Source organism: Solanum dulcamara, chromosome 12, assembly GCF_947179165.1.
Source record: "Solanum dulcamara chromosome 12, daSolDulc1.2, whole genome shotgun sequence".
Classification (NCBI taxonomy): domain Eukaryota; kingdom Viridiplantae; phylum Streptophyta; class Magnoliopsida; order Solanales; family Solanaceae; genus Solanum; species Solanum dulcamara.
Genome location: NC_077248.1, coordinates 63,649,257 through 63,663,788, shown reverse-complemented (window position 1 = coordinate 63,663,788; position 14,532 = coordinate 63,649,257). Strand labels below are relative to the sequence as shown.

Here is a 14,532-nt window from a genome sequence, read left to right as displayed (position 1 = left end):
TGCAAACACACTAAGTCAAAAAAACAACAACATACCCGATGTATCCCACGAGTGTGATCTGAGGAGGGTAGTGTGTAAGCAGAGGTTGTTTCCGATAGACAAAAAGACAAAAAAAGAAAAAATGATTCCCATTGACACTTCTCATCAAGAACCAAAGTGCAGAATAGGACTCTTTCTGATGATGTGGTAATGAGAGATTGGCCCTTTTTCAGCCCTTTATGAGCAGCATCCAGATCCATTCAGCAGAAAGGCCTTTTGTGGTGTGTGAATAACAAAAAGAGAGAGAACAAGGCAAGGAAGGCATAAAGGGTACACCCCCACTATCATCTTCAAGATTCCATGATAGTCAAATGCTTGGTCTACACTGATATCTGCAGATAAGGGGGCATCTAGACATACTTTTCACTAGCATCAACATCAGATGCTGGTTGAAGATAAGTTTCTTAAGCGTATGTCGTCACAGACATCAACTTTTCTATCTGGTTGGGTGGATGAATGTAAACTCAGTAGAACATGGCACGAAACGAAGGTGGCACAGCAAAATTTAGGCTACTTTCACCAAATTTAGCATTCAAATTTTTTCATAACAATGGCTAATTCAAGATTCAACTTTATTTACAGTGAGCAGTTAGAAGCTTAGGCCGAGGTTTCCTAAAAATAGCCAAATAGGACTTGGATCAAAAGAATGAAAAGAAAGAATGATTCCTATGTAGACAAAAATGAGCAAACAGATCATGCTGCTGTTGCTGACTTGCCTTCTTCAATATGAGTAAGTCTGAAATTGAACATACCAGGAAGTCCCTTTCCCCTAGCTAGCTGTTCCAGCTCTTGAATTTTGCTTTTAAGGCCCTTTATCTCTTTTTCCAATGCTTCATCTCGTTGCCTCAATTTCTGAAATACAACCGTTGAACTAAGATATAACTTGAACACATGTCTAGGAAGAAAGGTTCAGGTTCTTATACAAAATAAAGAACCTTCTAAGTTTGCACTTAGGTGGGACGTAACACGAACATAATTCAACAGATCATCAGATATAAAAAAGCAAAAGGAACAAAGGAAGAAAATCTTTTGAATTAGGAACCCCATGCTGATATCTTGTACCAGAAGCAATAAAATAAAATAACATGTACTACTCTAATAGATGGTGTATCTCTCTGAGATTGACTTTGAATTGTATGCAACAGTGCAGGTGGAAAATGATACATATTGGCACCACGAAGAGTTGGAGGAGTTAGATTAACAGACCAAGGCACGTAATATTGACATTACTAGTGGTTAGTGGTGCAAAAATACCCTGCCACTTAAATGTGGAGAGGCAAATCAACAGGCTAATGCATGTCGTCATCCAAGGCAATCAGATTTAGATAGAATATAAAAGGAAAAACTTCAAAGAGAGATGATAACATACATATTTAAGAGAAACATCAAGAGGACAGTGTTAAAACACTTTCAGATGAAGATAAAGCAGTCAAGCTTGAAGATTAGATAATAGATAAAGCACACTTAAGAGTTTGCCAAGAAGAAAATAAGAAGAATATGATAGGACTACCTCCATTTCTTGCCTACGAAGTTCCTCCTTCTTAGCCTCTGCCCGAGAATTCCTCTGCACCTCAAATACAACAATAGCACCTGCGACCTATTCAGCACATTGGAAAAGTAGCACAAACATTAATTAGAAGATGCACAGGCAGCAGATGGCAACGACAAGTCATGTTTCAAGGGTTAAAGTTGACCACAAGTCTCAAGATATTCAAGACATAGACATTGATTGTGTGTATGTGTGGATGCCACAGAACAGAAATAAATTCAAGACAAAAAAAAGTGTTAATGGCTTGTTATTATACTGAAAATGACATACAGAAAGTGTGTCATGGCATAAGATAATCTGTATGTTCCAGTGACCAAGCATTCGTTTAATCGGATGCCTGATGCAACATGCATCAACATTAGATTAAACCTGATTACTCTACCACAGTGTTAACAAGAAACTTTAGGATTTTCAAAATAGCAGCATCAGCCAGCTACCTACTGGACTAATAACTTTTCCATTGCATTATCTTCCATTAACATATTAGTTCCAAAGAATTTAGAAACTGCTTGACCATCCAATTAAGAAATTGTGAGACAATAGAGTATCTGCTTTAGTGGCAGCAAGCACTGAAGGGCATCATGGCGCACTAAACTCCCACTATGTGCAGGGTCCAAAAAGGGCCGAGCCAAAGTAGGTCTATTGTGTGCATTCTTACCTCGCATGTTTGCGCCAACTCTTACTGTGCCAGCAAGTACAGAAAGTACAAGATAAAATTTGTCAAGACTTGGAGCTTTTTCTTTTCAAGAACTTAGTGCGGTCATTAAACAAATATTTTTGGGCAAGCAAGTAGATGAATCAAATCATTTATTGAACTGTTAACACTTCAAAAACACCCAAAACCAACCCTAAAAACTTCCCACCTTCTCTTATCTTCCTCCACTGACACGTATTTGGCTACTACATTATCAGATTTTAATGTAGTTTCAAATGTTTATTACAGATGCTAGCTTGGAATTAAAGGATTTCTCCGTCAAAAGCCCTTTAGCTTTATCTATGAGAAAATTATGTTGCAAGAAAGCAATTTAGAGATTCTAAACATCGGCACATTTTTAGAGTACTTGGGTATTCCCTTGTCAAGTAAGAAGCTGTCTCTGGTCCAATGGATACCCCAAATAGAGAAAATTCTGGAAAAAATTTCCTCGTGGACAGCGAAGAAGTTGTCGCATGCTGGAAGTGTTCAATTGGCTCAATCAGTACTGTTTGGAGTACAAGCATACTGGGCTCAATTGTTTGTTATCCCTTCCAAGGTGCTGAAGGCAATACTCTTATTGTAGATCTTATGTGTGGTCCGGAACAAATACAATCACAAAAAAATCTTTGGTAGCTTGGGATAGAGTATGTTTGCCAAAATCAGCAGGAGGCCAAAATCTCATTAGCATTCACATGTGGAACAAAGCAGCAATTGCTAAGACATGCTGGGATTTAGCACAAAAGCAAGATAAGTTGTGGATAAAATGGATTCATATATTTTATATAAAGAACAACACCATATTCTCTGCTCCCATTCCCCAACAAGCATCTTGGATGGTGAGAAAGATACTAAAAGCTCGAACTACAATTCAGCAAATGCAGATCAATCCAACAATTACTCAAGAGTATCATTAGGCAGATATACCTTCAACTACTTGGAGATAGACCTCGGGTCCCATGGAAAATATGATGTTTTGTAATGCAGCTAGACCTAAAGCTCAGTTCACTCTTTGGCTGCAACTACAAGGGAAAATGCTCAGTACTGACAGGCTAGCAAACTGGGGGCTACAAGTGATTCCTTTATGTGTACTATGCAAAAAAAAAGAAAAAAAATGAGACTAGAGATCATTTATTTCTTCACTGTGAATACCCTCTGCAAATCTGGACCAACTATTACACTGGATAAGAAGACCACTTTTTATTAATGCAAACTGGATTCAGCATCTCCAGTGGGTCATCAAGAGCTCTAGAGGGAAGACTCAAACAGCCCAGCTATTTAATGTATACTGAAGATGTGTATGCTATTTGGATTGAACGTAACCAAAAGAAGTTTGAAGAGAAGAACCAAGAGTGGTACAGCATTGCTGCAAATGTAGCTTTCGTGTGCAATGTGAGAGGCCCTAGGAGCATCAGGGATTATGTCCACCAGCTCATGTTTTAAGTTTCCCGCTGCTTTAGTTAACTGGTAGGATTTTAGATTCTTATCCAATTTGGAAGATAGTCAGTTGTGTTGATTGGCTATAGATTTGTAATGTTTCACTTGGTGATTAATATAATCAGTTAGTTACCAAAAAAAATCAGCACATGCATGAAATAGAGTAGACAACTCTGGCCTTCAAAACTGTATTGCCAATTTGACATGACAGGTAGCTGAGACTTTAATTTCTTTGAAGCAAATCACCCAAAGCAATAATTCTTTAATTATCAAGATCAGATATTGTGCACATGCACAAAGCTTTGCTATGAATATTGAGATATGAGAATTTCCTAAACAAGGTGGTACTTCTCTCTTGGCTCTTTGTGCCTTCTGTACTACTAATAGCCGGCTTTTTGGTAGGATAATTTTTAAGCGAGTTGTACAGAGAAAAATTTAGAAGTCATATTGGTCTAGGCAATGCACACACATCAATGGAAGATGAGAATTATAAGCCTTTGTATTTTCATCATAGCTTTTTTACTCTTGCATTTTTTTCATAAGTTTTTGAAAAACGATGTTCTTGAGCCGAGGGTTTATTGGAGACAACCTCTTTACCCCACAAAGGTAGGGGTAAAGTCTGCGTCAGTGTATCAAAGGCGAAAAGCGCAAAAAAGCTCTAAGGTTTGTTGGGGCTTTAAGCGCAAAGTGCAAATAAAGCATGGGCTTTAATGAAAAAAGGCGCAAAGGGACAAAAAAAATACAAATATATATGTTTAGTCCAAGACTAATGATTATAAACATGAATGACAAATATATGACCAAAGAAATTGGAAAAAAAACTATGATAAAGTGAAACATCAATTGTTTAGTATCACTTCTTTAGAAGAGGCTCATTGGCAAGGAAAAGTTTGCCTTAGAACCTTGCTGACGACACTTAAGCGCACATAAAGCGAGGCGAAGCGCTCAACACGTTTTGAGCCTCGCTTCAGGGCTTAAGCGCACTTAAAGCGCGCCTTTGACTACACTGGTCTGCGTACACCCACCCTCCCAAGACCCCACTTGTGAGATTACACTGGGTACGTTGTTGTTGGAATTTTCCAGAGAAGGAGTAAATTGTTTAGTTGGACTAGGCTATTCTCGCACTTATAGTGGCTGATAAATGTTACTTTGATCATAAATTTCGAGCCTTAAGAGGACTATCAAAAAAACATATTTCAACTGAATGCTAGTCTGAAAATCATAAATTCTACTCCCTCCGTTTCAATTTGTTTGTCTTGCTTTACTTAGTCTATTTAAATAACATTGTCACTTCTTATATTTGGTAATTTTTTATACTCAACATCCTACATAGATGACATATTTGAGACTACAAGATTCAAAAGGCATTTTGTACATTACACACATCTTTAGTTTAAGATCACAAGATTCAAAAAAAAAAATGTTTTCTTAAACTTCGTGCCAAGTTAAACTAAAACAAACATATTGAAATGGAGGGAGTACCTTATTTGAGTGAGAGCATAATCTGTTCCTTTTTTTCTTTTTGGGGTAACTAGGGAGAACATATAAAGTCTTACATGTGTAAAATTTGTATCATTCAACTGCTTAGCAAAAAGCTTGTCTGCGGTTTCACAAAAGTTAACATATGTAATATATAAGAATCAGGATAGCTAACTATGCAGACATTATTGCGAAAATCAAGTAGGAGAATAAACAATACCGAGAAAACAAAAATTTCCCCCAGAAGATCAACAGCTGCTTGAACCGCTTTCTCTTCATTCAAAGGTCGTATTCCAACATCAGTTGCATGGCCATATATCCTTCTTTGCATGGTTGTTGTCATTCGATGATTCGCCTGGATTCAGCAATAGATGTAATGAAAGATGATATATATATGCAGAAACTCTTAACAAGTCAAAGTAAAAACAAAAGTGGAGAATAACTTTGCAAGAATGAAGGCTACTAGAGTATTCACATCTGAAAAGAACTACGTGGAATGTGTTGAAGCCTATCTAGAAATTATTCAGAGAGGGATGCAAGTGTGCTACATGTATAACCACATGAAGCATAGAGGAAACAGAAACACGTGAAATGAACTGCTATTTTGCAAGAACTGCCTAGACAACAAATTTCAGATAAACTCATGAATAATAATACAAACCAGTATTAACCACAAAAGTGAGACGCATGCAACAAAATCATATAAGACATAGAGTCCCTTAATGGAGATACCACACGCATCAATGGACACAACATTCTTCAAAAAATAACCATCATGTTTGTGATGTTCTAACCATTGCATCTTCTAGTCACTGTAGTTTGTCATCAATATGCTAATATGTTCCTGCCAATGTCTAGATCACATTTTCTTTCTCCATTTTCTTGTATGAACAATTAGTAGAAGTCAATTACGAATATGTTAAACGCAACAGGTAGTCTTTCTAACAGAGCAATTTGCATGGCATTAAGATTTGCAGTCTTTCAGTGACTAATTGCATTTTATATGTATATACTACAATAAATACTTGAGAAGAGACTTTCCAACATTTGAAGCAAGAAAGTGACACAATTCTGTTCATATCAATTTAAGACCATTACTCAATGTATGGCTCCAGCGAAAAGCAGTCACCCCACAATTTTGAATTGGACACTCTTTTAAACTAGCACTAGCGTCTACTAATCGCAATATCAAATACAAAAACAGCAGAATTTATACCCTCTTCAAAACAAAAAGAAAACAAAAAAAGCTTTCCATGATGCAACTGAACTCATAGCTAAACAGTGAGAGATTGTAATGACAGAGAACAAATTTTTCCTCTTAGTTGACCTGTGGAAGAAAATCTCCCAAGTGTTAAAACATTAAGCCTTCTAAGATGATCCAACTTCCTGGAAAAGCTAAATGTGGATCAGAACCAACAAAAGGTGGTAAAGTTCCCCAACAATTCTTCTTCAAATAATTGAATGGCACATTGGAAGGAAACAAGAAGTTATAAGTCCTCACCATAAACAAAAAACACCATGATTCTCCTACGTTTTTAGCTCTTCTAAAACCTACAATCTCTTGACTTAAAAAACCCGAAACCAACCAAGAAAAGGTGAGCCCACAACAGTTCTTCTACAAATAATTGAATATCAAGTTAGAAAAATCTACAATCTATAATTTCTCACCATTTTAACGGCAAAAATCCATAATTCTTCTAAAACAAACAATCTCTTATTATTACTTGTTGTCCCCTTTGCATGTTGAGGCGATGAGGATGTTGAGGTGGATGTGTGGTCATACTAAAAACGATAAGATTAGAAACGAGGATATTCGGATTAAGGTGGGAGTGGTCTCCATGGTGGACAAGATGAGAGAAGCGAGACTAAGATGGTTTGGATGAAGAAGAGATGTGTGGATGCACCAGTGAGGAGGTGCAAGAGGTTGGTTATAGCGGGTACGAGACTAGGCAGAGGTAGACTGAAAAAGTATTGGGGAGATGTGATAAGATAGGATATGACTCAACTTCAAATTTCCAAGGACATGACCTTAGATAGGAGGTGTGGAGTAGGGGCGGACCCAGCATGTATCCAGGGGGTTTATCCGAACCCCCTTCGGCGAAAAATTATACTATTTATACATGGTTAAATTATTTTTTTATGTATAAATAGTAGATGCCGAACCCCCTTTGACTAGTTCGTGTGTCTTACCTTTTTAGATTTTGAACCCTCTTATTAAAAATTCTGATTTCGCCACTGGTGTGGAGGACGTGTATTAGGATAGAAGGTTAGTAGGTAGTGTAGTGTTGTCTTGCTTATGGTGGTTGGTGTTTGCCATTGTACTAGTTGTGTTACTTTAGTTATTGTTTTTGATATTCATCATTATTTATTATTGTTTTCAATACTCTATCCTTGCATTGTGTTTCAATTATTGCACTATTTTGTTGTACTTGTGGCTTCCTTTTGGTAGACTTTGAATTGTTTTCTTGTGACTTGTTATATTTCGTCTTGGTATATGAAATTGCTACATCTGAGTTGTCTTTCGGAAACAGTCTCTCTACCTCCACGAGGTAGTGATAAGATCTGCGTACATTCTACCCTTCCTAGACCCCACTTGTGGGATTTCACTAGGTATGGTGTTGTTGTCCCCTTTGCTTTATTATCACTCTCCTATTATCTTATTTTTTTTTTAGTTATCATCTATTGTTTTCTTTTACTTCGGTTATCGTATTATTTGTTATTGCTATTGTATGTTCTTCATTTTTTTCCATTATTTGCTTTAAATTGCTTTATTTAAATCGAGGGTCTTACGATAACAGACTCTCTACCTTCCCAATATAGGAGTAAGGTTTGTGTACACACCACCCTCTCCAAACCCCACTTGTGAGATTACACTAAGTATTATATTCCAAAAAAAGAATCACAATAAAATAAATTCAATTTGCTATTGCTCTGTTATGTTCTTCATTATATTCATTATTCGCTTTGAAGTTTTATTTGAGCCGAAGGTCTTTCAAAATTAGACTCTTTACCTTCCCAAAGTAGGGGTAAGGTCTACATACACACCACTATCCCCAAACCCCACTTGTAGATTACACTGGATATATTATTTTTGTATTCAAGAAAAGGAATCATGACAGAATAAATTCAAATCAATATACAATCATCAAGCCAACTCATCCTATTTGGACTCGACCAAAAATGAGACTAATCCTAAAAGGATTCATATAATCAACCCCAACTAGTTTTAAATTTATATGTATTTGATTAATTCAGTCACCAACCCAACAACAGCATACCAGTTTAATCTCACACAGTGGGGTCCGAAAAATATAGAATGTAGATTGACCTTACCCCTACGTCTCAGGTAGAGGGACTATTTCCATACACCCTCGTTTCAATCCAGTCAGCAACCCAACAACAACAACAACAACATACTCAGTATAGTCCCACACATTGCGGTCTCAAAAAGATAGAAGTGTAAGCATGCCTAATTCCTACCTCACAGGTAGATAGACCCTCAACTCAATCCGGTTACCAACCCAACAACAACAACAATAACATACTAAGTGTAGTCCCACACAGTGCAGTCGGGAAAAGGTAGAAATGTAAGCACACCTTATTTCTATTAGAGAGATTGTTTCTAATACATCCTCAATCCAGTCACCAACCCAACAACAACATATCCAGTGTAGTTCCACACAGTGGATTCTGGAAAAGATAGGATATAGGAGACCTTAGTCTTACCTCACAAGTAGAGAGGTTGTTTCGGATACACCATCTGCTAACTCAATCCAGTCGCCAACCCAACAACAACAAAAACATACTCAGTCTAGTTACTCACAGTGGGGTTTAGAAAAAATAGAAAATCTAGGCGGACCTTACCCCTACCTCAAGAGTTAAAAAAATTGTTTTCAATAAACATTCGGCTCAATCCAGTCACCAACCCAACAACAACAACAACAAACATACCCACTATAGCCCCACACAGTAGGGTCTAAAAAAAGATAAAATGTAGCTATTGTTTCTGATAAACCCTTAAATTATTCCAGTCACTAACCCAAACAAACAAAAAAAAAAGAACTTGTATCACAAACTACTACTACATAATATTTTTAAAATGGGTATTTCATGGTTATTACCTGTGCAATGCTGATGATGAAATTTCGGAATTTTGGATGCAACCCAGCTTCTTTCTTGAGCCGAGCAGCAACGGGTTTGCTCAAAGTTTTCAAAGCAAGTGTTCCTAACTTCAATAATGGAAGGACCATCACTTTGGATTTTTTTGCATTCTACCTTAATTTTAACACAAAAATTAAATTACTTGATCTGGGAATTTTGTATTTATATTTATATATTGTTGTTCTTGCTTGATCCCCGGAATTTGACCAGTCCGGTAGATACATTTTCTTGAGGAATAAGCTAATTGCTGCGTGTGCCCAATGTTAACTCTGGAAATTCGAAAAAGAAAGAAATGGTGCTTTGGATGATCCAATTGGGAAATAGTATTGACTAAGAGCCCGTTTGGATGGATTTAAAAAAAATAACTTTTATATATGAAGTGTTTTTAGAACTTTAAAGTGCTGAAAGTTATTTTTATAAATAATCAGTTGAGTGTTTGGATAAAAGTGCTTAAATGAGGAAAATTATGTGAATTTTAGGGTTAAAAGAATAAAAAGTGTAGTTTGGATTTAGTTAAAATATAAGGGATACAAAAGTAATTTTCATGGTCAAAGAAAATGACTTTAAGCATTTAGAAAAAAAAAGTTAGGAATCTTAACTTTTCATTTTTGACTGACTTTAAGAACTTTCTGGCTTAAAGTTAGCATTAGGCAAACACGTCCAAAAGCTGAAAAGGGGCTTTAAGTTGATTTTGACCAACTTAAAGCCAATCCAAACGGGCTCTATGTTTGTTGTGTTGCGACATTTTTCTTTCTAAGAAATGTGGGTAATTATTGCAGAAATAGCAGTTTGAAGTATCAATAATTAAGACATAATCAAAATTTATGTGTTATTTAAAATTTAGCTACTTTAGAATTAAACTTGAGATCCTAAGCCTGAAGTTTCTAACTTCAATTTATCGGGTCTAAAGTTGAGGATTGAACAAGTCAATCTTCAAAAGTTTGAACTTTTAGACTTTCATTTGAAATTTCTTAGCTAGTACTCAACTTCAGACGTTCGAACTCCGAAAAATTTAAAGTTAGAACATGAGAATTGGTCAATACATATGCATATTATTAACCCGCCCATTCGGGGCATGGTCACAAACTCACAATAAGAAGCATTTTGGAGCGTTTCTAGCTGCATATTATATGAAAGTCAAGTTGATTAATGGTTCTTAAGATTCACATTTTTTATTTGGTCAATACTTAGCTGTTTATGAGTTTCCCAAGGTCAACTCAAATTTCACATTTTTTTCCCAAGTTAACTTAAACTTCTATGTGTGCAAATATATATACATAAATAGCTAGTTTCATATGAATGTAAACAAGAGAAGAGAGAAGGGAAAAATATGAAGAAGTTTTTGTTCTTGATTTGCTTGTTAATTGCAATTACTAATTTGCCTTCAACTCTTGGGGACAATTTAAGCCCAAAAGAAGTTGAAAAATGGTTCAAGAAGTTATCATATGCAAAGGAAAAAATGACCAAATTTCACTTTTATTTTCATGACATTGTGAGTGGAAAGAATCCATCAGCAATTCAGATAGCACAGGCCAATATTACCTCTTTGTCTCCCACATCTTTTGGTTTAGTGAGGATGATGGACAATCCAATGACTATTGGACCAAATATCAATTCCGAGGTAAATGTTGAAGTTTGTGACCATCTTATTTACAAGTTAAAGTTATTACGTTTACCTTTTAGCTCATAGGAGCTTTAATGTTATTTTTCATCTCAAATATGTTCCTTCGTTTAATGATTTTTTACCATGAAAAATTTGGTCAAGTCACTTAGCATGTGAGGATATATCCAAAAAAATCAGTTGTATAGAAGTATATTTGAACTCTTTCAGTTGTTTAGGGGCATACTTTGAATTATCGTACAAGGGTAAAATAAATTAATTTGATAGTTTGGAGTAAATTTTGAATCTTTTATTTATTTGCGTGACTTTACTGTGGTAAATACCAGAGTCAAGGTAGACAATTGTGAAAGGGAAGGCCAAATAAGGGTAAATTTGAACATTTTTCCTTACTTGGCAATGTAACGTGCCCACATGCGGATTGATTCGTTTTTAATAGTCAAACACATAAATATTATTATAATGAATGATAGTGAGATTTAAACCAAAATATTTACCTATTCTGATATCATATTGTCGTTTGTGATTATCTTATTAAATATTTAAATTATCATAAAACATTTTTATTTTACTCAATTATATTTTTAACAGATAATTGGTCGAGCTCAAGGGATATATGGTTTCACCTCATTTGAAGATAGGGAACTACTTATGACTTTCAACTTTGTGTTCACCCAAGGTAAGTACAACGGTAGCACACTCAGTATCCTCGGACACAACAGGGTGTCTCGCGAATATCGTGAGTTGCCAGTGGTTGGTGGCTCCGGTGTTTTCCGACTAGCACGAGGTACTCTCACGGCGAGAACCTATTGGTACAATGCCACTACTCGTGATGTAATAATTGAATGTCATGTTGTGGTTTTACATTATTGAACTCCTTAATTTCCTCCCTCTTTGTTTAGTTTGTTTTGGTAATTGCTCATGTACTTGTGGTACATTGACTTGAAGTGATGGAAATAATGTAATAATGTGTGTAGTAACAAAACAATAAAGTACAATGTTTTTGTTATGTTTTATGTCGGTTGGATATCTAAAAGTGTTTGCTTATATAATTTTGGACGATCGTCTTATCATGAGTGGACTTATTTGTAATGCTCAGTACATTTTATAACTAATTCATAACTTATTTGAGGTTGATGGAGTAGCTAGTATGTTAATAGACGTACAATATGATATGAAACTTGGTAATGTGATAGGATGACTTGAGAAATCTACTCAAAACGGACAAAATAAAAATATCTTAAGACTGCACCGTAACTTATGCATCACACAACCATAAGACTGGGAAAAAAATAATCCAAATTTGGCTTGGTGGTCGCAACATAGGCGTAAGATCAAATTTTCGTCGGATATAAATTTAAAGGTACTTTGAGAGGGAGAGTAGGGGAAGAAATTCACTTATTTTCGCAACATTTTATGGATATTTTGAGAGAAAAAGGGGACTACAACTTCACCAAACAACCCAAAGTAAGATTTTTATCATGGAAATCTAGCTACTAAAGTTAGTAATTTTATGACGTATAACGAAGTTTGAATCGTATGATCGATGAATTTTGTGGGTGGAAACGATATGAAGCCATTAATGGCTAAATCATACCTCAATTGATGAATTGGGATGAGTAAGTAGTTGGGTTAACGATTTTAACTACTTATTTGTAGTAGCTAATGCTGATTGATAGTAGTGGCTAACGATGGTGGTAGTTAGTGGTGACAATTGATAACTGTGGTGGATGATATATAGTGATGGTTAATGGTGGTAGTAATAATTTATAGATGTGATTAACAATTTATATATAGTGATGATTGATGACAGTAATTGTCGATGATGATTAATGATTGTTTGGTAAAATGATTGTAAAAAATGACTAGTGATGACAACTGTTGATTGTAATAATTGTCAAAGATAATAATTATTATTAAGAATGACGTGATTATAGTGAGTGGTGTATGAAATTATGGTGAGTGGTTTGAACATTCGTTTTACTTGAAAGAAATATGTGAGAAAAAAATTCACTTTAAAAATTAATCAAAATCAATTTTTCATAGTTGTAAAACTAACCAAAAAAGAAAAGAAAAACGTATTAACCAAACATTATTACTTTTTAGAAAAAACAAAACAGAAAGAATTGCTTATGTTCAATTTGTCCACGTCATCGATCCATAAATCCCTTCTTAAATCAATCTGAACCGTTCGATCAAATCACTATCGACGCCTCTAATCACAAAGAAGCACAATACCTTCCACGTCATCGATCCGCATCTCACACCTCTTTCAAATCAATCAGAACCGTTAATTCACAATTAAACTCTTTCAAAACCAACGGTCAGAATCACCTCCTTATTCTTCCACGTCATCGATCCGCGTCACTTGATTTTCAAACAAAATCAACGGCCACGATTAATCCTCCCTCCCGCCGAAATTTTCAAAAATCTCCTCTATAAATACTCTCCCATTATTCTCAATAATTTCACAACAAAATCTTCAAAGCTTAAACTCTAAATCCTAAATTCTTTGAAAACCCGAAATTTTCAATGGCTCGTACAAAGCAAACTGCTCGTAAATCAACTGGAGGCAAAGCTCCAAGGAAGCAATTGGCAACAAAAGCTGCCAGGAAATCTGCTCCAGCTACTGGAGGAGTGAAGAAGCCACACAGATTCAGGCCAGGTACTGTGGCGCTCAGAGAAATCCGAAAGTATCAGAAATCGACTGAACTCCTCATTCGAAAGCTTCCGTTCCAGCGTTTGGTTCGTGAGATTGCTCAGGATTTCAAGACCGATCTTCGTTTCCAGAGCTCTGCTGTAGCCGCGCTACAGGAGGCAGCTGAAGCGTATCTTGTTGGATTGTTCGAGGATACCAACCTTTGTGCGATTCATGCTAAGAGGGTTACTATTATGCCGAAAGATATTCAGCTTGCTAGGAGGATTAGGGGTGAGAGAGCTTAAAATGGATTTTCTGGTTGTGGTAGTAGTGGATTTTGGGTATATAGTTGGTGCGTTTTACTGGGTTTTGAAAATGTGTTGATTCAGAATTTTCTCGATTCTGAATATGTATGAAGTCTTTTTCAATGAAATATCAGTATCATTTCGTTCAATTGAATCTCTCTTTCTATGTGTGTGGGAGGTGTAGTTCTCTCTTTCTTAGATTTGATTATCATTTGTCTTCTATTTATTAAGAGGTGATATCTAAGTATTTGCAATGTCATCTTGCTGTGTTTGTTTAGAAATAAATATTGGGTTGTGTTCACCCATAAGAGGTGCTAATTAGCTTGCCGGCCTGTTAGTGTGCCTTCTTCTTAACTCTAATGCTTATGAATAGTGTAATTATTCATAATTAGCTTCTTAGCATATTAGATGTCTGCTAAGGTTTGTGAAATGATGTGCATTTCTAAAGGATATCTTGGTTGTGGACAAAAGGAGTTCATCTACTTTGTGAGGATTGATCTTTTTCATTCATTGAGAAACCTGTAAGTCTCCTAAATAACTAGTTACAATTCAAAAAAATTTGCAAGATGAAATTGAAATATTGCACTGAGTAGTGAGTAAATATGTTGGATGAAG

General features: G+C 35.8%; 3 protein-coding genes across 3 annotated transcripts; 2 read left to right on the top strand and 1 right to left on the bottom strand.

Moving 5' to 3' along the window:
- Nucleotides 1–550: 550 nt before the first annotated feature.
- On the bottom strand, nucleotides 551–9,680 carry LOC129877756 (OPA3-like protein). The gene is made up of 4 exons (XM_055953283.1): nucleotides 9,317–9,680; nucleotides 5,416–5,550; nucleotides 1,550–1,636; nucleotides 551–891 (listed from the first exon to the last, which is right to left on the bottom strand). Exons 1-4 carry the CDS (start codon nucleotides 9,443–9,445, stop codon nucleotides 733–735), a joined length of 510 nt encoding a protein of 169 aa, XP_055809258.1. The 5' UTR covers nucleotides 9,446–9,680; the 3' UTR covers nucleotides 551–732.
- Nucleotides 9,681–10,673: 993 nt separating this feature from the next.
- Nucleotides 10,674–11,854, top strand: LOC129877494 (dirigent protein 22-like). Its single transcript, XM_055953003.1, has 2 exons — nucleotides 10,674–10,977; nucleotides 11,566–11,854. The coding sequence occupies exons 1-2, from the start codon at nucleotides 10,687–10,689 to the stop codon at nucleotides 11,845–11,847; spliced, it is 573 nt and encodes a 190-aa protein (XP_055808978.1). The 5' UTR covers nucleotides 10,674–10,686; the 3' UTR covers nucleotides 11,848–11,854.
- A 1,582-nt stretch (nucleotides 11,855–13,436) lies between these two features.
- On the top strand, nucleotides 13,437–14,066 carry LOC129877162 (histone H3.2). Its single transcript, XM_055952648.1, has one exon. The coding sequence runs from the start codon at nucleotides 13,507–13,509 to the stop codon at nucleotides 13,915–13,917; it is 411 nt and encodes a 136-aa protein (XP_055808623.1). The 5' UTR covers nucleotides 13,437–13,506; the 3' UTR covers nucleotides 13,918–14,066.
- Nucleotides 14,067–14,532: the final 466 nt, after the last annotated feature.